This window comes from Lytechinus pictus, chromosome 3, assembly GCF_037042905.1.
Source record: "Lytechinus pictus isolate F3 Inbred chromosome 3, Lp3.0, whole genome shotgun sequence".
NCBI classification, from domain to species: Eukaryota; Metazoa; Echinodermata; class Echinoidea; order Temnopleuroida; family Toxopneustidae; genus Lytechinus; species Lytechinus pictus.
The window spans coordinates 10,438,357-10,463,991 of NC_087247.1; the positions used below are offsets into that span (position 1 = coordinate 10,438,357).

At 36.5% G+C, this 25,635-nt stretch overlaps 1 protein-coding gene across 1 annotated transcript in view; it reads right to left on the reverse strand.

Annotated features, from left to right (window-relative positions):
* LOC129255921 (carnitine O-palmitoyltransferase 2, mitochondrial-like) overlaps positions 1-15,607 on the reverse strand; it is a 33,291-nt gene extending 17,684 nt beyond the window's left edge. The window contains exons 1-6 of the mRNA XM_064096351.1: positions 15,485-15,607; positions 8,430-8,479; positions 5,753-5,949; positions 3,482-3,541; positions 2,500-2,603; positions 586-719 (exon numbers count right to left, since the gene is read on the reverse strand). Of these exons, the coding sequence (XP_063952421.1) occupies positions 586-719; positions 2,500-2,603; positions 3,482-3,541; positions 5,753-5,949; positions 8,430-8,479; positions 15,485-15,583 (644 nt within the window). The 5' untranslated portion in view covers positions 15,584-15,607. The remainder of the gene's footprint in view (positions 1-585; positions 720-2,499; positions 2,604-3,481; positions 3,542-5,752; positions 5,950-8,429; positions 8,480-15,484) is intronic.
* Between the last annotated feature and the right edge of the window lie 10,028 nt (positions 15,608-25,635).

Sequence of the window (25,635 nt, forward strand, 5' to 3'; positions counted from 1 at the left end):
TTTCTGGGGTGGACTTTACCTTTAAATATGGAATTTGGAAGAGGTTCTCTGGAATTACCTTGCAATCTTGCAGGAGACTTTGAGTGCCAGATATCGTGGACTTATAAACTTATGTTTCTCAAAAGGAGATTGTTTGATACAGGTGAATAGTGAAGCAGGTTAATTTGGATTCAATAATAATCAAGTTCTCATTTTGCTTATCAGTTTGTAATAGATTATTTGCAATTACATTTGCAACTATGGGGAAGCTTTGAGTGTCAGATTTCTTGGATACACTTGTGTTTCTTCAAAAGGTGAATATTTGATACAGGACTACAGACTAACACCAATCCAGATCAATTTCTTTAAATTTATCAAAGTTAGAATTAGGAATAACAGGGTAGGTTCTCTGGAACTACCTTGCAACCTTGTGGAAGCTCCGAGTGTTAGATACATGTATCTTAGAAACACCTGTGTTTCTTCAAAAGGTGATTGTTTGATACAGGACGACAGATCACCGATCTGGGTCAATTTCTACTTCAATCATTCTCAAGTTCTTTAAATTTATCACAGTTGGAATTCTGAAGAGATTTTCTGGAATTTTACCTTGCAATCTTGCGGAAGCTTTGAGTGTCCGATTTCTTAGGGTTGAGATGGTAGACCTCTGGTTCTAGCTTGCCAGCCCTCATCGTCTTCATCATACGCAAGGCAGAGACCACAAAATTAGATGATCTGATGAGCTGTTTGAAAAAAATATATGATGAAATATTGTGCTAAAACAAGTTTTTGTATACCATAAAAACTTTTCAGCAAGCGATTTTTTTTTTTCGGGCTACTTTTTACAACTTTCTCCCTACATGTATATCTGCAACATTGGATCAGCTTTAACATTGCAATGAATGGGGATTTTCCAGGGCTCATTTGAGCATTGCCTTGCGCCCCCCCCCCTGCAATTTTGTCCCTGCTTTTCAGTGATGAAAAACAGGCTGTTCAATGTTTTGATGTTGGGGCGCCGTGGTCTAGTGGTTATGACTCTCGTTTCTCAATTAAAGGGACGTGGGTTCAAATCCCAGTCATGGCGTGTATTCCTTCATCAAGAAATTTCCCCACATTGTGCTGCACTCAACCCAGGTGAAGTGAATGGGTTCCCAGCAGGATTACTTCCTTGAAATGCACTGAGCGCTAGAGGCTGCTTGAGCTGAAGCTGGGGTTGTAATAATAATAATGCGCCTTGGAATAGATTATTTCTAGATAGATGGTGCAATATAAATGCCTTTTATTATCATTATTATGTTTCAATGACTCAACTCAGAAATATTGACCAAAAACCCATGGATTTGCCCGAAATATTGACCAAAAAAACCCAAACATCAATGGAGTGCAGTTACCACCTGACTGGAAGACCAGGGCCCCGTAACACAAAGATAAGTGAATAATCGCTAATTTGAAAGAACAGCTCTGATTGGTTCCTCGTCAGTCTACCAAGCAAAATGCGCATGCAACGATGATCTCAATAGGCCATTTCATTTAGCGGTTAATCGATAACCTTTGTGTTAAGGGGCCCAGATCATCCGTCATTAAAAATGATAGAGAGAATCATCAAACATAGATTAATAGATAAGGGGACTGTTTCATAAAGCTTGTTATAATTAACAAATTTGCAATAGCTGTTAAAAGCTACTGAAATCCTTCAATCTGATTGGCCGATATTAAATTTGTTAATAGAAATTGTGCATTAATTAGTTATTATAACGAGTCTTTATGAAAACGGGACCTAGATCAGTGGAATACATCAAATTTGATAGAACACATTACACGCCTTTTTATCAGACCCCACCCCAAATAAAATACCGTACTAGTAATGTGGTAGTTTAATTTTGACCAAACATAGAATCAAATCATTCACAGAGTAGAAGATGCAGGTGGCACATGTCCTGGGTCCTCACACCCCTGAAGGAAAATAATAAGATTTTTCTTTTGTTTTTATTTTTAAAGAGCCCCCCCCCCCCTCCCCCCGTTCCCTTATTGGCATGTTAATCCTAAATATGCCACTGCATCCATACATGTAGTTTTCATCACTCAAACAAAGTATTACTCTTTAATTGTATTCATTAATTCATTTTACATAAACCTGGGTAGGAAATAATTTTTATTTTTAAGGACTATTTTCTATTTTCACATTTGGACAATTGCTAAATTTGAGGGGGTTGTTTCTTTTATTCCAAAGGGCTCTTTTTTTTAGCAAAACAAGCAATTTCATATGGTACATGCAAATATTATTCTGACATATGTGGAATAATTGTTTTCTAAATACTCTTGAATATTCTTTGCTGAAGATCATGGGTGACTCAAAGAAAAAGTCACCGGAAAGCACTGTATTTGGGGGATTTTACAGGTGATTTGGGCTGTCCTGATGGTGATATTGCCCATCGCCCCTCTGTATTTCCTAAACTCACATAAACCACAATTCTTATTAAACCTTTTTAAGAGCTGAAAATCAAATTAAACCCAACACTATACCTGGTCATTATACTCTGGTCTATTATCGAACGTGTAGGAGAAGTATGGATTAAAGTTGAGTACAATTGATGCCCTGGATTCCAAGTACATATCAAACCACGGACCTACAAAATAAATAAAAGAAGAGTGTTGTTTTATTACACTATTTTCTGAACAAATTGAGTTTCTTCATTTCATATCTGGTAGAAAAGATCAATAATCATTTACATGTATGATATAATGATAATAATAATAATAATGACAGCTGGATTCATTTTATAAAGCGTTTTTTGCCTGAGGATACAAAGCGCTGCTTTTATTACCCCGGCTTTAGCTGTGTTGCCATATAGGCACAGAAGAATTCAAGGAATTTCTTCCTTCTGGGTTCACATTCACCTCACCTGCGTTGAGTGCAGCACAATGTGGGTTAAATTGATAATGAAGGAAAACACACCATGGCAGGGAATTGAACCCACGTCCCTCAGATTGAAAGAAGAGAGTCATAACCACTAGACCATGACGTCCCCACAAAATATAACAATACATGTGATGTGTCTTTTCATCATCTGTCAAAAATTGACCATCGAACTTCTAAAATACACTGTATCTCCATACCGATACAAATTATTCATGACATCAACTCACCATTGAGACAAATTTTGTTTCTAATCTATAAAATTGCTCAAAACATATATTCAGAATTCTTATAATATCTGAGCAAAACAAAAGAGAATATCAATGAATTTCCAGGACTTTTCTCAGGGGTGTTTCATGAAAGAAATTATCTGATAAAATATTTGTTCCATTTTATCTGACAGTTACCATAGTAACAGTGCCTCTCAGCCAATCAAAATTAGGGGAAGATGTCAGATCTGACAACTTGTCAGACAAAAATGTTGATGGAACGCTCCCCAGGCCTGCAAAATGAAAAGGGAAAATTTCAGCACTTTCCCAATAATCAAGGACCCATAAGAACCAAGGTAAGTAAAATACATGTAGTTACCCGAGATGTAGCTTGTATGTTTGTTCCTTTTATTCTGGGCAATGAGTTGGCTGTTCAAAGCTGAAGATTAAAGGAAAAAGAAAAGTTACTGTATTCATCAAATTAGACTTCACATTGAACAAGACAGGATACAAAGCTACAGGATAAAAAGCTACAGTACTGTCATACAATTACAAGACGGTTTACAAGTGTATGAAAATTACATGAAATAAATTAATTCAATCCATCATAGACAAACATGAGCCATTCAGTTGAAAGATCTGTAAAACCATTGGCTTATTGACACAGCTCATTAATAAAGATTATTTTACAGAGCATACACTTTTCAATAAAAGCCTAATTAGTCTTATATTAGTTTGATATGATTCTTAAATATGTTTGATATGTTCTTAAAACACTTTTCAATAAAAGCCTAATTAGTCTTATATTAGTTTGATATGATTCTTAAATATGTTTGATATGTTTTTAAAACACTTTTCAATAAAAGCCTAATAAGTCTTATATTAGTTTGATATGATTCTTAAATATGTTTGATATGTTCTTAAAACACTTTTCAATAAAAGCCTAATTAGTCTTATATTAGTTTGATATGATTCTTAAATATGTTTGATATGTTCTTAAAACCTTTCTTTTTACTTCTTAAGTTCTTTTATGTGCCTTTAGCACTCTGCAGAGTGGATTTGGCGCTTTATAAGTCAGTGACTGTCACATGTATTATTATTATTATTATTCAAAACTGTAGATAGTATATGTTCAATTTTTTCAAAAATACATTTGTAAATTAGTAACTATAATATAATGTATATTTCCATTGCATCAAAAACTGTCAACTTTGTTTATTACAAGAAATATACATTGAATAATACAGAAAATAAATATGTTTTAGAGAAAAACATACTGTACAGTGTATATTGCACTTAATAGCATTGCATCTTCAATTAAAGTATTTTAAAGATACAGTGAAACCTGTATATAAACACCACCCAAGAGGGGCAAAAATGTGGTCTATATAAGCACATGATCTTTATTGACAGGTTCCTGTAATACATGTTTGAATGGGGAATGCGATTCAAGGGAAAACAAATTTATGGTCTTTATTTAGACAGATGGTTCTCCTGTAAAGCGAGGGTTACACCAAAACCAAATTCTCCCGAATAAATTTGGACTGATTCTGCCCGAATATGGCCCGATACTGATGGATTCGGAACCTATTCGTCTCTGATTCAGGAGCTCCCCGCAGTATTCTGTTCTCCATCACAGAATGCAAGGAAATTCGGGATGAATTCGGGAACAAACGTGGAGGGATTCGGCTTGTTTTGAAATGTTCAAAACCAGCCGAATACCCTCCAAAATACTCCCGAATGAGGCCACGACAAATTTCTTTCGCGCCACATTCGAGATGTATTTGGATGGAATTCGGTTGGACTCTCGGAGGCATTTGGGCAATTCTTGGACATTGTGCTCAGATTCGGGACCTATTCCGGACCGATTCACCCGATTCGGTCCAAAATTATTCGGGAGAATTCGGCTTAAAGATGGATTACTCAATCAGGGCCCTGTTACACAAAGGTTAATCGTTCAGTTGATAGAGCAATTCTGATTGGTTCCTAGTCAGTCTACTGAGCAATATGCGCATGCAACGATGATCTTGATTGGCCACTTCATATTCGTAGTTACTTCATGGACAATTTTGGTCAAATGACCTTTCATTTATTTCTCATTACAATAGGCAGATTTCAAAGCAAGATATTACGTAAGCATGCCTTACATAGCAGGATGAAGAACTTGAATAGACCAGGTGACTAGAATAGCACATCAATTAACAATCTATGAAGGTATTTGTTGCATTTCCACTTTGAATGCATATATAGCATGTTGTGCAATGTCCTTGGCAAACTGTGAAATACCAGTCGTTCGTGGACGCATTGTTGTATTTTTAGGGATGTAAATGAAAAACACAATTCAAAAGAATATATGAATAATCGAGACATCTACATGTAAGTTGGTGCTTATCTCATTAAATTTTAAACCACCATGTCACTTTAGTACAAATGACCTTCCTCTGATCATGCGCAGAATCTTCAGATCATGCGCAGAGTGGAACTACGAACTGGCTTATTTGCCATGGCCAATGAGAGCCTGGGCATCAAGACCAATCAACAAGGCGTCCACAGCCATGGCTTTCGTTGACCTTGGATTAAATTAAAAACCTGTTAAACTGACCATGCAAGCTGAAAATAAATGAAAACGATAAAAAAGTGGCACTCTTACAATTTCCCTCTCCTTTTTCAAACTCCTGAACGATCTTTTCCGTGGCAGCGTACACTTCGGGAGTGAGGACCGGTTCCTGTGAGGCAAGATAGCGGCGGCAGGTGTCCGAGAGCTTTGGGATGGGCAGGCGCGGAAGGCTGTGCTGGAAATGCATTGTGGGAACTATGCTATCTTGGATGTGGTCCGACGAGGTCGAGCTGAAAAAAAATGAAAAGCATAAAACATTTGATTATTTGACAATACAACCTATATGCCAAGAATGGAAAGGATAATGTTGATCTGTTGATGATGGAAGACATACGTTCAGGTGATGAAACAACATTTGCTCCTTCGACAATTTGATCCAGGCTTAATTTCGTCTAGGGTAACTTAGGGTGCAATAGGGTTTTATGTTAGGGTTAGGGAAGGCTATAGTGTTAAACCCAGGGTTATAGTTGGACATTCGATCAGTGTGTGGAATATTGAATGGAGCAATTGTCACCGGAGCACATGTCATGGAACCGTTTAGGTTAACATAACAGGGGTCTTTTTCCATTTTTTTTTAAAATCCTGAACTTTAATGAGTGCTGTAATATTGATCATACCTGTATGGGAAAAAACACATCTACATGTAGGAAGAAAAATATCACATTCATGAAGACAATTTTAAAGATTTTTGTGACTGCAAAATCACCATTTAACTCATCTCCTGGAGAGATTTATATACATTTATGATTTATGTATATAAATAACACATTACAGTACATGACATAAAATTGGGATAATAACTTTTTATCTCACTATTTGGAAGCATGGGTGGAAAAGCGATGACACAACACTTGCTACTGTGACAATTGCTCTGTGTCTAAAGGCGACCGCACACCTTACGATTGGTCTGCGACCCGATTTCAGAATAAAATGTAGTAGAATTTGATGCTAATATTGAGAATTTGAATATCTTACTGTGTAATGTTCTAAATCATTGTACGAATACCTATGTTCAAATCTGTGACTAGGCTCTCATCCTTCTTAGAATAAAAGTGAATTTAATATCTAGTCGTAATGACGTCATAGCAGTCGTACGATTGGCTACGATTTGAAACTAATTTGGCCTTTACTCCAAAATAAAGGCTTGCAATCTTTCAAAATGGTTATATTAGTATTCTTTAAATTAATACTAAAATCAAATAAAGTGATATGTTCCATTTACAGTTTCAGAAAATGAGCAAAATGCGATTTGTTCCAAAATCGGATCGCGAACAGTCGTAAGGTTTGCGGTGGCCTTAAGATGTAGGGTTAGAGTTGCAATAGGGTTTTGTGTAAGGTTTAGGATAGGGTAGTGTTAAGCCCAGGGTTAAAGTTGGTCATTCGATTAGTGTGTGGACTTCAGAGCTGAGCAATTGTTGCCAGGGCAAATGTCATGGAACCTACACGGCAGAGGATTATCTTTTGAGTTTGGGGGTTGCAACAAAAGATAATAATAACAATAACGGTATATTTACCCAGGGTAGCCAATTTAGCAAGTGTCGCCAGAGCTAATGTCATGGAACCTACACGGCAGAGGATTATCTTTTGAGTTTGGGGGTTGCAACAAAAGATAATAATAACAATAACGGTATATTTACCCAGGGTAGCCAATTTAGTTCCGAAAACTGTTCTCCCAGTGGGCCCTGCTATCATTACTACCTGGCTAAGCTAGGCTACCTATTCAGGTGCACACAGCTTTTAGAGGAATTACTTCCTGCCGGTACCGATTTACCTCACCTGGGTCGAGTGCAGCACACTGGGGATGAATTCCTTGCTGAAGAGAATTACACCATGGCTGGGATTTGAACCCACGACCCTCTGTTTCAAAGTCTGGAGACTAATCCACTGGGCCACGACGCTCCAGATGTCCCCCCCCCCCCCCCTGAACAAAGGATAATCCTCTGCTACGCCGTCCATGTTTTAAGCAATGAATAATGATTTTTAGTGCATTCTTTTTCAGGGCTTCATTAGATGAGACATCACAGACACAGGGGATAGATAGGACCTAGCATCTCAGATTTTTTTAAAGCTATCATGAAGAATATGCATGTATACACAATCTGGAGGGGATTGTTGGCTTCAATGCATCAGTTTTTTAAATATTTTTTGATTGACTTTTTTTTATTCAATCATGCTGCAACACAAGGCCTCCAAATATCACTGGGAGTACATAGAAATAAAATCTTGGAAAATTAGAAGTTTCATGTGATCATCATTGGCCTGGCCCATAACATTTATGAAGCGTTATTTATTTGTGGAGCGTTGTGGCCCAGTGGATTAGTCTTCGGTCTTTGAAACAGAGGGTCGTGGGTTCGAATCCCAGCCATGGCGTAATTTTCTTCGGCAGGAAATTTATCCACAATGTGCCGCACTCGACCCAGGTGAGGTGAATGGGTACCCGGTAGGAATTTATTCCTTGAATGCTTTAGCGCCTATTAATATGGCAGCTCAGCTACAGAAGGGGTAATAATATGATACCAAGTATCAAAGCGCAGTTGAGTATATGCACATAGTAACTGCGCAACATAAATGGACATATCATTATTATTATAACATTTAGAACCAGGCAAATAAAACTTATTAAATCATAATTATATATTTTTTCTTTACATTTTTCAAGCATATCAGCTGGTAAAACAGGGGTTTCTCTTTTTTTTAAGACTAATTTTACCTCTTCCGAAAACTTTGAATTGCTCTCCATGATGAAGCAACTGGAAGGCACTGTAATAACAAAAAGAAAAGTAGGAAAAAAAATGGAATTAGGAAAATCATCTCATAAGTGAATAATGTAAGACTGCCCAGCTCAAGACCCACAAGACGCAAAGACACATGGAGGTCAGGAACTTTTTTTGTAGAGCTAAGCATATTTTCATATTAATTTTTTAAACGTAATGATAAAACTAAGGATTTGAAAAGAAATTGTGTGATACAGCACCAAATATGCTGGAAAAAGATAGGCTTTGTGCCATCATGCACAAAACAATGCCAAGAAATTCTGCGAACATTTGTAGCCAATAAGCATGTGAAAAGGCTAGCAGATGATCCCTTATGATGATTTCCACTACAGTCCTGATTTACAGGAACATTTGCAAATTGCTCGGTATTATATGCAGAAGGAAAGTGATGCTTATTGGCCATTGCTGCCATCAGTTTACGATGCAACATGCCTGAATGTTAGAAATATTAAAATACTTGACTAGCTTTTACTTTCCATGGGTTCATGTTGAGTCTTGTCGACAAATACTCAATGCATGAATCAGGCACGGATCCAAGATATCCGAACTGAATGCATTTCTCCGGCCCAATTGTCTGGGACAAATGCGGCTCTATTAAGTTCATGCAGGGGCCGGATACTTTCATTGTATGACGTCGGTCTTCATCCCCAATGGTATGAATGTGTATCTTTATCAATGATATCAAAATAGGAAAGTATATCCCGCAGAGTTTCTAATAAACAAGAAGTACTTTCATCAAACTCTAATTCAAGTCACTGAGAGCTCAAAGACTTGCAAGGAAGAAACGGACTGTTGGAACGTCTCTTCAACTAAATGTCAAGTTGTGCATTCATGTATGCACATGTACTGCAGTGTCTTGCCCAAGTTTAAGAGCTCCGTGCTAGAGTTTGTATGAAAGGAAAATATATATGGTTAATAAATTCCATGATGAACTTACAGACCTCAAGTTTCCTGGCATATTCCTCAAACAAGAGATTTATGTGCTTTGTCAGTGACTGACAAAATTAAAAAACAAACCCAGAATAGTCACCAACATTGAATTTGCATAGAAATATTAAAGTCAAATCACATGCTTCTGGGTTGCCTTCATTTGACAGGGACTCCGAGCACAATGTGAAAGCAAATGGCCACTGCAACTTCTGGGTAGCATGTCACGTGTGGTGCAGCGCGATTGTGACTCCTACACGCATTGAGTTTTGAACGCGCAGTGCACCACGTCAAACGAGGATCCATTTAGCAAGCATTGGTGCAAATTTCATTTTGTGAGAAGAAAGTTTAACATGCATACTTCAACCTACAATTCGGTAAGAACATACTTAATTCTTACCCAAATCTTTGTATCAGATACAAATATGCACAAATTCTCTCAAATATAGAACTACATGTACATGAAAAACTAGTCTCCTGAAATTGGTCTATTTTTAACTTAAGTAACGTCATGAATTACACACTTCAGCAAAGTAATGGTGGGAAAATTTTAAGTCGCTGATTCGAAACATCCAATAAATTTCCTACACAACCATATCACGCATGCCCACACACATGCATCGATCATACACAAAAGTGCATTGACTCAGAAGCATTCTCGAATTCCTCCATGCAATGAGATCTAAAAGTCAATGCGTGCAAGCGCCGCGAAGTTGCTCGGACCTCATGTTGGAGGCCTGCCGCAAGCATGCCGTCAACTTGATTTCTGTGCAAAGTCAACAATGCGGTACACTTTCTTTGTTTATTCTTCTTTTGAATAGCCGTTTTGAACGATCCAAAATCTGCGAGAATATTCGCAAACTCGGAACAAAACCACAGATGCTAGCACATTTTTTTTTTTTGAATGGTCATTTTGAACGATCCAAAATTTGCGAGGATATTCACAAACTCGGAACAAAACCACAGATGCTAGCACATTTTTCGGCGACCCCCCCCCTTCATGAATTTGAGCTAAGCCGCCGCGTGGCATGGAAATATGGTGTAGATTCCACATTTTTATGGCCAAAATTTGACGTTTTAAAGGGAATTTCGGGGTTGAAATTGGGACTTTCATGTGGTAAGTGATAGTGCCTGTGTACGTAACTATGTGTTTGGTATGTGTTGTGGTGATTGACTGTGCTGGCTTGTGAAATGAGTTTGCCATGTCGAATGGCGCCACATGTTGAATTCCGGGCAAGTTGATACTCGAGAAGCAGAGTAACGTGCCCACAATTCGACATGGCAAACTAATTCGCAAGTCACCGCAACGCACACCGAACACATTGTTATATACACAGGCATTATCATTTACCACACACAAGTCCCAATTTGAACTCCAAAATCCCCTTTAAAAAGTCAAAATTTTTCCATGAAAAATGTGGAATCTGCGCCATATATCCAGAGCACATGGCGGCTTAGCTAAGATTTAAGAAGCGAGGTTGCAGAAAAATTGCAGTGCAATGGCATCTTGTCCCTGGCTACATGGAGATATTTAAGCACGTCAGTGATATGACGTTTTCCTGGGGCCCGTTTTAAACATGTTTTCTTTACCGTTCAAATTTTTTTTTTTTTTTAATTCGTTTTCATGTTGTTTATCTTATGATAAAGTATGAAGGGTCAGAGAGATTGCCGCCCATTTCAACATTTCAAGTTTGGTTGAAAAAAACTGGAAAAGGTGTGGGGAAAAGAGGGAAAAAATGTGAGAAAATAAAAGAAAACATATTAAAAAAAAATATTTGGGCCTAGATTACCCAGAGAAGTTTAAATGACATCCGTTTTGTGGAATTAATGACAGCCCACATATAAAAAATAACTTGGCACCATCCCAGATGAGATGCATCAGAGTAATGTTGTAAATCGGAGCAAAAATCAGATCGAAAATCGGATCGGCAGTTAAGCTTCTAAAATCGAAAATCGAATCGGCGATGTTTAAAAACAAAGGAATACATCAAAATGTTGTTCGCGGTCGCGCGCATCTTCCTGACAAAGTCACAAAGACGAATGCATTGGAATGGAAGTCGCCAACATGCGCGATCGTTTGGAACATGTTTTAAAGCCAGGGGTTTTGAGGTGTTATTGCTTTAAAATAAACCGAGTGATTTTTATTAGAAAGATAAACGAAAGACGCATCTTCCGAGCAAAGGCGCAAAGGAAAATAAAATGAAAATATTTCTCATAGATCACAGATTAATGAACGATCGGCGGGACATCTTTTAGAAGTATTTTTAGGTGCTAGCGATTTAGAATTATTGGAATGATCTCTTACGACGCATCATCTTAAAGTCGCAAGTGCAATTAAAATGAAGTAGACGACGCAAGCACGCACGATGATTTGAAATATGTTATTAAAATGTTTTGGGTAGCTAGCATTTTCAAATCAATTTGAAGTTCACGGCGGGGTCCGCTATCACCACGAGGTTGAAGAGAAGATGTCCATCATCATAAAGGGGGTAAGAGAGTAGCGCAGTGAGCTCCGTCGGTAATACGACCTTTCAAAGTTCACGGCGGCATCCGCTATCACCACGAGATTGAAAATAAAATGTATATCATCATAAACGATGTAAGAGAGTAACGCAATAAGCTCCGTCAATAGTACAGTCTTTAAAAGTTTATGGCGGGGTCCGCTATCACCACGAGGTTGAAGAGAAGATTTATATCATTATAAGGGAGGTAAGAGAGTAGCGCAGTGAGCTCCGTCGGTAATACGACCTTTCAAAGTTCACGGCGGCATCCGCTATCACCACGAGGTTGAAAATAAAATGTATATCATCATAAACGATGTAAGAGAGTAACGCAGTGAGCTCCGTCGGTAATACGACCTTTCAAAGTTTACGGCGGCACCCGCTATCACCACGAGATTGAAAATAAAATGTATATCATCATAAACGATGTAAGAGAGTAACGCAATAAGCTCCGTCAGTAGCACGATCTTTAAAAGTTCACGGCGGGGTCCGCTATCACCACGAGGTTGAAAATAAAATGTAAATCATCATAAACGATGTAAGAGAGTAACGCAATGAGCTCCGTCAATAGTACGACTTTTCAAAGTTCACGGCGGCATCCGCTATCACCACGAGATTGAAAATAAAATGTATATCATCATAAACGATGTAAGAGAGTAACGCAATAAGCTCCGTCAGTAGCACGATCTTTAAAAGTTCACGGCGGGGTCCGCTATCACCACGAGGTTGAAAATAAAATGTAAATCATCATAAACGATGTAAGAGAGTAACGCAATAAGCTCCGTCAATAGTACAGTCTTTAAAAGTTTCTGGCGGGGTCCGCTATCACCACGAGGTTGAAGAGAAGATTTATATCATTATAAAGGGGGTAAGAGAGTAGCGCAGTGAGCTCCGTCGGTAATACGACCTTTCAAAGTTCACGGCGGCATCCGCTATCACCACGAGGTTGAAAATAAAATGTATATAATCATAAACGATGTAAGAGAGTAACGCAGTGAGCTCCGTCGGTAATACGACCTTTCAAAGTTCACGGCGGCATCCGCTATCACCATGAGTTGGAAGAGAAGATATCTATCCCCTTAACATTGCCATAGATAATACCGCGACTTTCTCCCTGAATAATGCGACCTCTAAATAGCTAGCACCTCAAAAACAATCTTGAAATATGTTCTAAGCGATCACGCACTGTAACCAGATCTACGCCGATTTTTTATTTTCGATTTTTTCCTTCAAGGGGCATGATCGAAGATCGGCAAGTGATTGCCGATTGTGGTGAAATCGAATGGAATCGGTTGCCGATTGCAAAATCGGTTACAAGCTTAAAGCTTACATCAGAGTGCAATCGAATGACCCCCCAAATAAAGATGATTGATATGTCAGTGTGGCTTGCCGTAAATGCATTTTCTCTCAATGCCGACGGTGGCGGGGGGTGTGCAAAGAAGATCACGCCTACGTAGTCGTAGCGTAGGACATGTCTTTCCAAGGACCATTCTTTGTATTGCCCAAATCGGCTTTGTGAAACAGTCGAGCGATATCTCGTTCTTACGTAAAGCGGTTCTACCAAAGACCATTTCATGCAACAGGCAAGCTTTTTATTAACCAGGCGCAATTTTGCTCCCGGTTCGAAGGGTTTTGCGCCTGGTTCCTCCGAAAACTAGTATGCCTGGGCAACAGAAAAAAAATCACAAATTGGCGCCCGGTACACTACGGCAAAAATGCCCAGTTGACCCCGCCGTATAGGACGATAGACGTAGCATATTTCTTTTGCACTATTTTCCTTCATAGACACACACAAAAATCAACATACAGCCTGGCACATACACATCGCGACCGCGCAACTACTGTAGCTTAGCCATAGCACATGCACTCTTCTGCACACCCCAACTACAAAGTTTGGTTCTGTAACTTCTCCCAAAGAACTGTAAAATTTTACATTTTACACCAATGAAATGCTCTTATTATGACCATATTTCCTAAAAAATGGTGTAACTCTGTCATTTGTGAGTAATCAAAAAAGAAATTATCACTCCTTTCTTGGCCCCAAACGATCGGGTTTTGAGTGACATCGTCCGCATCAACACACACTAAAACACATTAGGGAGTATATGCATTTGTGTGTGGTGCTGTGTGCTAATAAAGTGAAACATGATTTTTTTTCTTTTTTCCTTCCATCTTCCAATCCTTTTCTCTCTTTCTTACTTCCTTTTTTTCATCCTTTCATCAATCGTTAATTCTTTCCTTTTTTCATCCTCGGTTGGATCCCTGTAATTCTTTCTTTCCAAAATTTCTTTGATTCTTCCTGTCACTTTTCTTTCCTTCTTTTCATCTTATTTCCCTATTCATTTAATTGTCTTCATTGTCTGTTTTTCCTTCCTTCATCCATTCTTCCCCCCCCCCCCGGTCTTTTCCATTCCCTAATTCTTCTTTCCATTATTTCTTTATTTCAATCAATTCTTCCATCAATCCTTTTCTATCTTTCTTCCTTTTTTCATCCTTTCATCAATCTTTCTTTCCTTGGTTGGATCCCTGTAATTCTTTCTTTCCTAATTTTCTTTGATTCTTCCTTTCACGTTTATTCTGTCCATTTTCCTTTCCTTCTTTTCATCTTCTTTTCCAATTCGTTCAATTTTCTTCCTTGTCTGTTTCTCCTTCCTTCATCCATTCTCCCCCCCCCCCCATTTTTCCAATCCTATAATTCTTCTTTCCATTATTTCTTTCCCCCTTCCATCATTCTTTTCTTTCCATTTCCCTCTTTTTTTTCCTTCATTTTCTTGATTTACTTTCTTTGCCTGTTCTTTATTTAATGTTTTTCTTTATTTTTTTGCTTAAGACTCTTTCCCATTGACTTTCATTCATCTTCATATTTCATTTCCTTCATTCTCATTTCCTCCTTTCATCACTTCTTCCATCCATCCTTTCTTTAATTTTACTTCCTGTCTTTCTTCCTTCTCCTTCTTTCTACCATTTTTCCCTTTCGTTTCTTTCATCATCACTTTTTCTTTATTTCTCTCTCCCTTTCTTTTGTTCTCTTTTTCTTTCTTTCCTTTTTTATCTTTATTTTTTATTATGGTCATGATATTGAAAGACAAATTTAAAATACAAGGTACACCAGTTGTTTGTCATCTTTGAATTTGCAAAAAATATAATTTATAAAAGTTTAAAACATTCTCCTTCTTTGAATTTGATGCACATTTCATTTGACAAATAAAAAAAAAATGTGCGTCCGAACTGACTAAATTGGGACCAGGAGCCACTTGCCTTCAAATGTGGCTCCTGGTCCACGCCGAGTTAATAAAAAGCTTGGAAACAGGCCCCAGCCCCAGGAGCCTCCTGGCTACGTTAGCCGCCCTCGCGCCTCGACTTTGTCACTTTGTCGAAAAGAATTCGCAAATTGACCATGGCAAGAAGTGAAGAAGACATGATTTCCTATATGTGGGACAATGGTTCGATAACCGTAACGTCAAACAAGACTCGAGTCTCACGATTCTAGGAGAGAATTAAGAAAGCTGATACCCACATTAAAGTAATAAAGTAATCTACTTGCAACAAAAAAACATCCTTACATTAGCTTTCGATCTCAATCGCTCAACAGTCACCAGTCTCTGAATACCAGCCATTTTCCAGAGTATTTCAGACGGGTTTCTCACGCAAACTGTTTTCATGTAGCTGCGCGTATGAACCCGGTTATTTGTGATCCGATCCGACATGTGTGTGGATATTTACCCCCCCCCCCCCATCATGGGGGTTGAGGGGATGAAACTACTAATTAGAATGTTTTCCCCAAAAACTTGATTCTCGACTAATGCTGCAGGCCCTGTTGGGTGATGGATTTTGTTTTACATAGATTTTTTTTCGTAGTCTCAATAACTCCGATGGCATTACTAGATTCCCTTTTTTTTTTTTTTTTTTTTTTACTTTTTTTACTTTTTTTTCTTAGCTTTCTCTATTTTTCTTCTCTAATCCTTTAAAAAACTACCTTTTTATTCAGTTTTTAAAGTTTCAGAGTTAAAAACTACCATGAAACTCTCGGGAGGCCTACAGATGGGGGCATGCCGACCTCCGAAAGTTTTAAGACCAAACAAAAATGGAAAAGGGAAAAAGTAAGGCCCTTAGATCGTCGAAAGGGTACGTGAAGTCGTGAACCGTGATATTGTTTCTTTTTAATGTCATGTTAAATCTATCACATAACCACAAACTTATATAGATTTGTTAAAATTTATTTAAAAGGTCAAACATTGTGCATACACGCTTCACTCTCTCGCAGCTTTCTTTTTTTTTCATTTTATATATTAGAACATTTATTCAGGTACAAAAGATCAGCATAAAACTGTTTTTCATCAATGACATGATGAAAACATAAAGAACAACAAAAATCATCATTATCATACATGAAAATAAAGTCAAAATCTGAGTCAAAGATAAATGATGCTTGGTAGCATAAACAAAAAATATTTTTACTTAAATGATAACATGAATAAAACTGAAATATTAATTTGAGTTATCAAAACGGAACAGTTACTATAATTATAAAACTACTAATTGTGTAATTTATTCACAAATAAAAAACACTGAAATTATATAGTATTGAAATATTTATGGCATTATATGAAATATATAGAAGATCGGGTGAAACAATAACAATAAAGTAGGGCCTATTAATGTATGTCTAAAACTATAAAATATCAAAGGGATATATAAGATCATTACAAATAATAGCAACGTAACATTAATGTTAAAGAGGAATAAGGGAATTGTATATTACAATAAAGAAAATGTAAGTAAGGGTTGATATATAGACAAAAACATTGGATTACAAATACTATCCGGAAAGAACTGAAGTGTATAGGAATATCGGTAATAACATGAAAAGTTAAGATGAAAATAGACATGCATTCATATATGTTCGTAATAATTGTGTATATGACAGCCAATGTGAGGTGAAAATTGACATAGTATGGGAAATACATTTTTAAAGGATAATTTGAAGAATTTACTGAAACTGCATTCTTAAGTGAATCTGGCAAATTGTTCCAGACCCGTGCGGCGGAGAACATAACATATTTCTTGAAGCATTCAATATTGGTTTAGTACCGGTGGAACAATTGTTCTAACATCATGTCTTTCACAAACCATTTCAATATTATTACATAAACAAGATGGGGCCATTCCTACATTTATACATCAAGTTTGCTAAAAAAAATAGTCCCGTCTTTGTTCAATAGAATGATGTCCATTCACAATTTATTCCCCAATATAATTTGTGTGGCGTCGCGCAAAAACCAGACTATTGGTGAGAGACAATAAATGCGCTAGGACGTCATTTAAATACGCGTGTCATCAAACTTTTGTCTGGCGCGCGTCGCGAGGAAAAACAAAACAAACAACCCGCGGGAAATAAAAAAAATGTCAGGCGCATTTTTATTTTTCAGAACTGTGGATATCGGCTCGATATATTTGGTGGCGGGTTCGGATACATGTTGATTGAATTTAATTCCCTTGGCTGAAATCCATGAAGGTAAGTTAAATTATGTTGCAGATTGAATTGTTTTGTTAAATTCATTGATAATTGCGATGCAAGGAACATGGCAACTAAACACGTGAATGGGAATTTTGTTTTGCGTGTTTATGTGGATCGATCGAGAGAGAGCTTTTTTAGGAACGACTTTAAACGTCAAATTACATGCGACTGCTGCAGCGATTCGCGGTATTTGTCCGGGACTTTGACGGCCTTTTTAAGATCTAACTTATGTATGCCTAGGCTATCAACTAGATCTAGATCTGCACCTACTTAGATAGGCCTTCGTTACATACGTGTAACCATTTAAGTTAAATCTATCACATGCAACAAGTTTGTAAAAAATGTACATTAAAAAAAAAATCAAAATTGGACAAGGAGTAAAAGAGCTATGATAATTTAAAGATATGGATTTCGGTGAAACAGTTCTATGCATGTTTTTATGAATTTACTTGACAAACTGATGCAAAGATGTCTCACCTTGTTACATGAAATTATGTTTGTGCTATCCCCCCCCCCCTCCTAGACTAGATATTAATTAATGCAAAAAAGGTGACATATCATTCACACACGTATGACCAAATAAAATAAGTATGATTTCATGTTTTGTTATAAGAAAAGTTAAAGTGGGGTGTCATCATCAGCCCATCTAACGAATATTTATTAAGACGTGCATATAACTGTTTTTATAATGCATGAAAAACCCTTTTAGATCTAGTTGTTATCAGATTTTGATGAAATTTGCAGCATTTGCTTACATTTGATGAAATTATTTGCAGCTCGGAGTACCCTTTTAAATCGGTTAATTATGGACATTTTTCAAATCCCCTCTCCTAACAAATTCTTATTTGTCGGACTTCTGATTTCAAAATTTTTTTTTTTTTCGGAGGGGGTGGGGTCTATTTGGTATGAGCTTCACCAAAGCTGTGCAAATGATATCGAAATTATAACTAGAAAACAGATTGTCACAATTTATAAGAAATTTATTAAAAAATAACAATATATTTTTGGGGCGGGTGTGGGGGGTATTTCTTATTTTTTCTACAATCTGGTCGAGCTACATTACATGAGGTTCGCCCACTTTCTACACAAAATCATTCAATATTTAAAAAAAAAATGAAAAGACATATTTTTGAAAAAAAAAAAATTATAGTTTTAATTGTTTTTTTTATAGTTTTTTTTCTTAAGTAGTGTTTTTTTTTAAATAAACTTTAACTCTGAAAATTTGTTAACTAATTGGCCTTGTTTTCTTTCGTTGTGTTAAACATGTTAAAGGCACGGGATCTACAGAGCAACTGTATTAGTGCAGTGAGGACAAGACATCTCAGAACCAACATACAGCTGACAGCAGCCCTTCAAGAAGTACTTTAAGACTCTGATATGGGATTCACCATTACCACAGCTTCAGGTAGCTTTCCATGCTTTATCCATATTCTATATGGAAATAGTGTGCCAGTTTTGACTTTATCATGTCAGTTTTCCACGAATTAATTGCCGTTTTATAAGATATTGTTTCAAAATTAATTTTACCACTATTAGTACATGAAATCTAGAATTATGGAAAATATAAAAAGTATAAAATGATAAAAACAATAAAAAATTGAAAAAATATATAGAATTTGGATAAAGGCTCATGCAGAGAAAGCTTTTTGCAAGTGATATATCAAAATTAAACATTTAAATATGAACATCTCATGAATTTTGGAGGGATTTTTTCTACCCAGCAATAGTTAAATCTTATTATTTTTGGTAGAAAAATATGACATCAGGGAGTACTTCCACCTTTATTAGAAATACAAGTACCATTTACACAAAGCCAAAGAGTGAAAAGTTAATGTATTTTAAATATCATGTTGTTGATAAATGTCCATGAATCATGAAGAAATGAGAGTGTAATGTGACTGTTTTTATAACACATTAATATCGGTGAACTTTTCAATTGCATTCATCAAACATGTAGATTTGAGTCATCGGAACGTGGTATTTTAAAGACTGGAACATGAAGAAAGCACACAATGTAGAGGAAGAAAATTATCCCCTTTGGTGAACCCTGCTGACATAGTCTCTCAGATACTCCCAGATAAGCTATCAACTGGATTTTCCAAATAGAGCGGCCTCCCCGGTAGGAGAGGAAATTTAACAATAAATAAATGTTTTACTTTGAATGAACAAACTCTGAAGTTTTTCGATAAAAAAAATTAAACTTAATTTGTAACGTTTGCTAACCGATTAGAAGGATGTCATTGTAGAAAATTGAAATGTGGTAAGTTTTCTGCTGTATTAAGAAGTTTGTGATAATGTTAAACACACACACTAAGGAGAGATTATCGTGTTTTATATCATTTTTAGTGCAAATTTGGACAGTGGAGAGCGATGCACATTCCTGAGTTTTGCTAATACTGCTGCATAGAAGAGAGTAAATGTATGTAGTCTCTTCCATATCAAGAATTAAACTCTGATATTATTTTTTTATTCAAGCATAAGATGTTTACAACGCATATCATTACACACGTGTACAGAGTGTAGCAGAGAAAAGATGACTATGTATTTGTGAGTATTTGTTAGTTATAATACCTGTCGTATTAATATGTGGAGCCAAATTTTTATGCACAGTTTTATTCTTCTTTACAAACGAAATCACCAAAAAAAAAAATCCTTCAGTGATCCAGATAATTTGGCAGCAATTTGTGAAATATATTTTCATGACTACCCCATCCCTAAAAATAAACCAAATGTGGCCCATTTCATTAAATGTTGATATGATCCCTTGCTCGAATGAAAACTACCATGAAAACAGTGAACCTTCTGCTTCCTGATTTGCTAGTTCAATGAAAGTTGATATTTCATCAAGAGTTGCTGTCATATTAAATCTTTATGAAATGTAGCTCGCATCAGCTTTTCACTATTGTGTATTGCCACCGAAAAAAACTTGGTTTTGCAAAATTGAATTTTGTTTGTGGTTATTTTCCAAAGCTTAAGCATGATTTTTTTTTAGATTTTACTTTGAGAGAAAGTGAAGTATGGACAAACAGCAAGGTGGTGTCTTTTTTTTTTTTTGGGGGGGGGGGGTTTAAGGGCAGGGACAAATCTAGGATGGAGGTGGGCAGGGGCTTTGGCCCCCTTTTTTCCCCCAGAACGCATGTATAAACATGTAAAAAATTACCATTTGATTGTGATTTTTTTTCTTTTGCATGGACAGCCCCTCCCATTTTCAAAAAAATGTTATGCGGCGCCTGTGGGGGTGGGCACCCCCCCAAAAAAAAAAATGATAAGCTGCCCCCCCCCCAACAACAAAAAAATCAGATGAATAACCCAACCCCATCTGCCCCTGGTCATTGGATCTGGGAACCTCCTCCCATGTTAAAACTACGCGCTATGACGAACTATATATAGTATGACAAATAGTCTCCATAAGGTTTTTTTTGTGCATGTAATGTGAGTGTGTGGGTGTGGGTTCTAGTGTGGGTGTGGTTGAATATGTAGAATAATTTGTTTTATTGTATTCGCCTAGCTGTGTATATATAAAAATTATGTCTGCACTACAAAAGATCACCTCGCCTATGCCAGGTATGTTGGGCGTTACAAAAGAACCAACATTTCCCTATCATGAAAAGATTAATAATAAGCCCGACTACCATGACGACCCACACAGCCATGCAGGGGGGGGGGTACCCCTGATTCAATTGGCCATATCTCTAATTTAAATATGAATTAGACTCTAATATTTTGTATACACATTGTACATGTGTCCATGTACCAGAAAACATAAAAAAACCAAAATCCAAAATTTCACCTATAATACCCATTTTCCCAGGATGGCCCACATTTATAAAATCGAAATTTCCTTAAATAAAAAAAATAATCTGCCCCATACGCCATGCCTTCTGCTCGGACCATAAAAAAAGCCTTGGATTTCTATGCCACTGACCCCCCCCCCCCCGGGGTGCGTTGCATCAACATTTTCGTCCGACAAGTTGTCAGATCTGACATCTTTCCCTGACTTTGATTGGCTGAGAAGCACCGTTACTATGGTAACTGTCGGATAAGACAATACTTGTCCTTTCATGAAACACTCCCCTGGTGTCGATCGATGTTTCAAGGCTGGGTCCCCAACTTGGGAATGACTGACACAAATTGATTTTTTTTCTTCTATTTGTTATGGGGGGATTAGGGGCACATTGAGTCTAAAATCTTTAGAGGCAGACATATGACGTGAAATGCTAAGTTAATTTTAAAAAGCTGCAAGCGACTGAAGATAGCTAGCAATAAAAGACCTTTTTGATAACAAAATCTAATTTTTTAGATTTGTATATGGTATTTAAAAAATATCATATTTCACCCTTTTCCTTCCTTTTAATTCTTGATCGTGAAAGTTTTAGGGTGGACCATGGCCCAAAGCCCCACATCTCAAGACTGAGGTTATGTTCCAAGTTTCAAGTTTATTTTATTGGTTTCTTATCCAAATGTTAGCTTTATGTTTACAAGACTATTTCTATTTATGTTTTTATGTACTTCATATAAGGACTAGATCACATATTTTCATCATGTCCTTTTATCATGCTATGTTTTCATATAAATGTTTTTTATTTTTACGTTTAATTGTTGTTATGGTGATCAGGATACTCTGTATAAATAGGAGTTGGGCTTAGCCATGCGGAGAGTCGTAGATGCTAAATACATCGCCAACGTCATGGCGGGGGGGGGGGGGGCAGACAGACAGACATAATGATGGAAGAGGAGAAATGGGGGAGGGGGTTGAGAAGGGAAAAAACGAGGTGAGTGAGAAAGAAAGAATGATGGAAAGATAAAAAAAGGAGAAGGTACAGATGGAGAAATGAGGGATATATAAAAAAACATCACAAAATTCGACTGAAACTTCACTTCCTTTAATGTCAAACCACGTGCTTCTTTACCGGAGTAAACTTGGATTATTAAATGTTTCATAATAAATTATATAAAAGAGACAAATGAATGTGATGTTGCAGCATCAGTAATATTCTCTTATATCCATATAGCACCCGACGGGGGCGGATCCAGGCAGGGCCGTAGCCAGAAGCATTTTGTTGGAGGGGGTTGTACCAGCTTGGCGCGACAGCGCCAACGTGCGCAAACAGCGGGGAGCGGGGGGGGGGGGGGGGTTGATGGGGGATGTGCCCCAATGGCGTATCGTGGGTCACAGCATGGGGGTGGGCACCATACAAAATTTTGAGTCACTTAGTGTGCGCACGAAGCGCTCTCAATAGCCAGGTATTCTGACCTAATATATACATTTTAATCACTGTGCCATTAAAGGATATGTATCTCACTGATCAAATAAAGCGAGCGCGAAGCGCGAGCTAAATTTTTTTGAAATTCATACCTAAAAAGAGGGACATCAATTTTTTTGATCATGATCGATGCATACCTGTCTCATTAAAACAAACAATGAAAGCGCGAAGCGCGACGTGAAATTTTTGTATATATTGACCCCAAACAGAAACATTTTAAGGACTATTTTTTAAGGAATTCATGAAGAGCATACATATCTCACCATAGTCATCTGATGCAAGCTCCAAGCGCGTGCTGAGTTTTTTTTTTATAAAGAATTACACCTAAAAATCTGAAGTCATTGTAATCATGAACATGGTACGTATATCTATCTAATCTAATATTGCGAGCGCGAAGCGCGAGCTGATTTTTTTTATATTCAGACCTGAAGAAGTGTATGAATTCAGTTAGACCATACGTATTTCACTAAGCAAATGATGCAAGCGCGATGCGCTAGCTGAATCTTTTTCACCAGAAAAAGGGACATCTTAAGGACTGTTTTTAGGGCTGGAAATGTTTTATGCTCAGACCCTAAAAGGGGCAATCGTGAAAAAGAAGTATATGCTACTACATAAAATAATAAAAGCTCGAAGTGCGAGGAAATATATTTCGTGTATATTGCCTTGAAAACGGGATGTTTTTTTTAATCCCTTTGAACATGATTATTTATCTTTGCGAGCACCAGGTCTGAGTGATGAACACATAGGCCCGAAGCAAAATTCTTTTCATAAAGTTATGAAAAAAATATATTATGTAATATGATATACATAATATTCAGGCCTACTAACTTTGGACATTTTTGTGTTTTTGCCCACTGTTGACTTGGCATCATGAATATTTCAACTGCAGATGGCTGAACATGAGTTACCAGTCTTTTAAGTCTTGTTTTCTGTTCATTTTAGATCTGAATTTTGCCAACTGGGCAGTAATTGTAAAGCACTTTACTGACTGGTAGAGCCTAGTGTTTTGCCACTTTAATAGTCCCACTCCATAATTTGCCAACTATACTATGGCTTTATTATTTAACTTCAACTTTGGAAATCCACCCCACCCCATATTTTTTACCTAGTCCGGCCGCCTCTCCTTATTTTGCAAAACTAATGTGAATGTCGAATCGTCAATAATTGTGGTATAATTTGCAGACTCTTGCAAATACAGACATATAAATAATGGTAATGGCCATAATTGCTGAAATTTAAGTTTGGAAAATTATCTAATAACAGAGTTAAATAATATAGGCCTAGTTTCAAATTGCTGCATCGGATTTTGCCGTATAAAGAGAATTTAGTTCAATGGAAGATCACATCAGTCATGGCTTGTAACCATTGTGAACAAATTAAAACTCTAGATTATGTTTTGTTGCATTGTCCACATGTGAATTTATTTTGGCAGAAACTAAGGTATTACATTAAGATCCAGTTTAATGTGAACATTCAAATTAATGAGAAACATTACTGATTGGCCACGATGTTGAAAATGAAAACATGACCTTTTTGAACGTAAGTTTGGTTTTCGCACAATATACGATTTGTAGAGTTGGTTCAGTTCACTTTAAAAAAAAAGTTATTTTTCTTTGTTGTCAGATTTCAAAAGAGAATAAGTCACTAATTTGATATTTCTTGAATAGGGTAATAAGATCGAAATATAAAAAAAAAACAGTACAATGAAATCAAAAGCTTGTGAAATATGAAACTAATTGCATATGATATTGACTGTGTATGTTTGGCAAGTCCCTCCGTTCATTTCTTGTTTCTTTTTATTGATAATATTACTGCAACAAATTGTAGTTTTGTTTAATTTATATTCAACATTTGTTACGAAATTTCATTGATTTGTCTGTATTATCGATTATATTGAATATGTATTGTTACTTTGATTATATTTTGAAAAAATTGTTGAACGGAAATAAAATCTAAATCTATGTTTATTGATTTTAATGTAATAAATACCTCTGATGAGGAAAAAATTAATGGTAGGCATGATGACTGTTTATCATCAACAGAATAGAGTTATGGAGAAGAACATTGTGCAGTGTTAACGGCCATCAAATTAAATCAAATCAATGCAAGAAATACTTAAATACAGACATATAAATAATGGTAATGGTAATAATGATGATGATGGTGATATTACTGAAAAATGGAAATAGTAACAATGATGATGATAATGAACATAATCAAATCAAATCAACAACAACAATAATAATGATGATAGTAATGATAATAATGATGATAATGAAAATAATAATAACAATAATAATAATAGGCCTAATAATAATAAACAATATCAATAATTATAATGATGATAATGGAAGTAATGGCGATATGAATAATAACAAAAGTGATAACAGTATACAAAAATAAAAATGGGAAGTATCAGGGTTAAAAATATTAATGACAATCATCATGATCATTTTCTGAATAACTAAAAAAAATTAAGAGGTAAATGGTGAACATTTGGGTTTTCAACCTTTTTTTACGTTCACCCATGTTAATTTTTTATGACATAATTTCTATGATTCCGCCAGGCAATTAAATATTCCCCCTCCTATATATATTACAGCTTCGCCCTAAACCTGGTGTATATGCACAGACTTGGCTCCGCGAAATATGAAGGCATCATGAAATTTTTTATTAAACCTACATATTTCAACCTGATCAATCCTTTTAAACATGTAATTTGAATATGAATCAAGCTGAAATGCATTCTGCCAATGTCAAATGTGTATTTAAAGCGTCATCGCAGGGAGATAGATAGCTCATATCGACGTTTTCTTAATTTGTGCATATATAGCATAGTATTGATACACCACAACTAGAACAACCGAATCAGATCGCCAATCGATTTACTTTAGCAATAAATGATTTTAGCACGCATTTTATTAGAATTGAA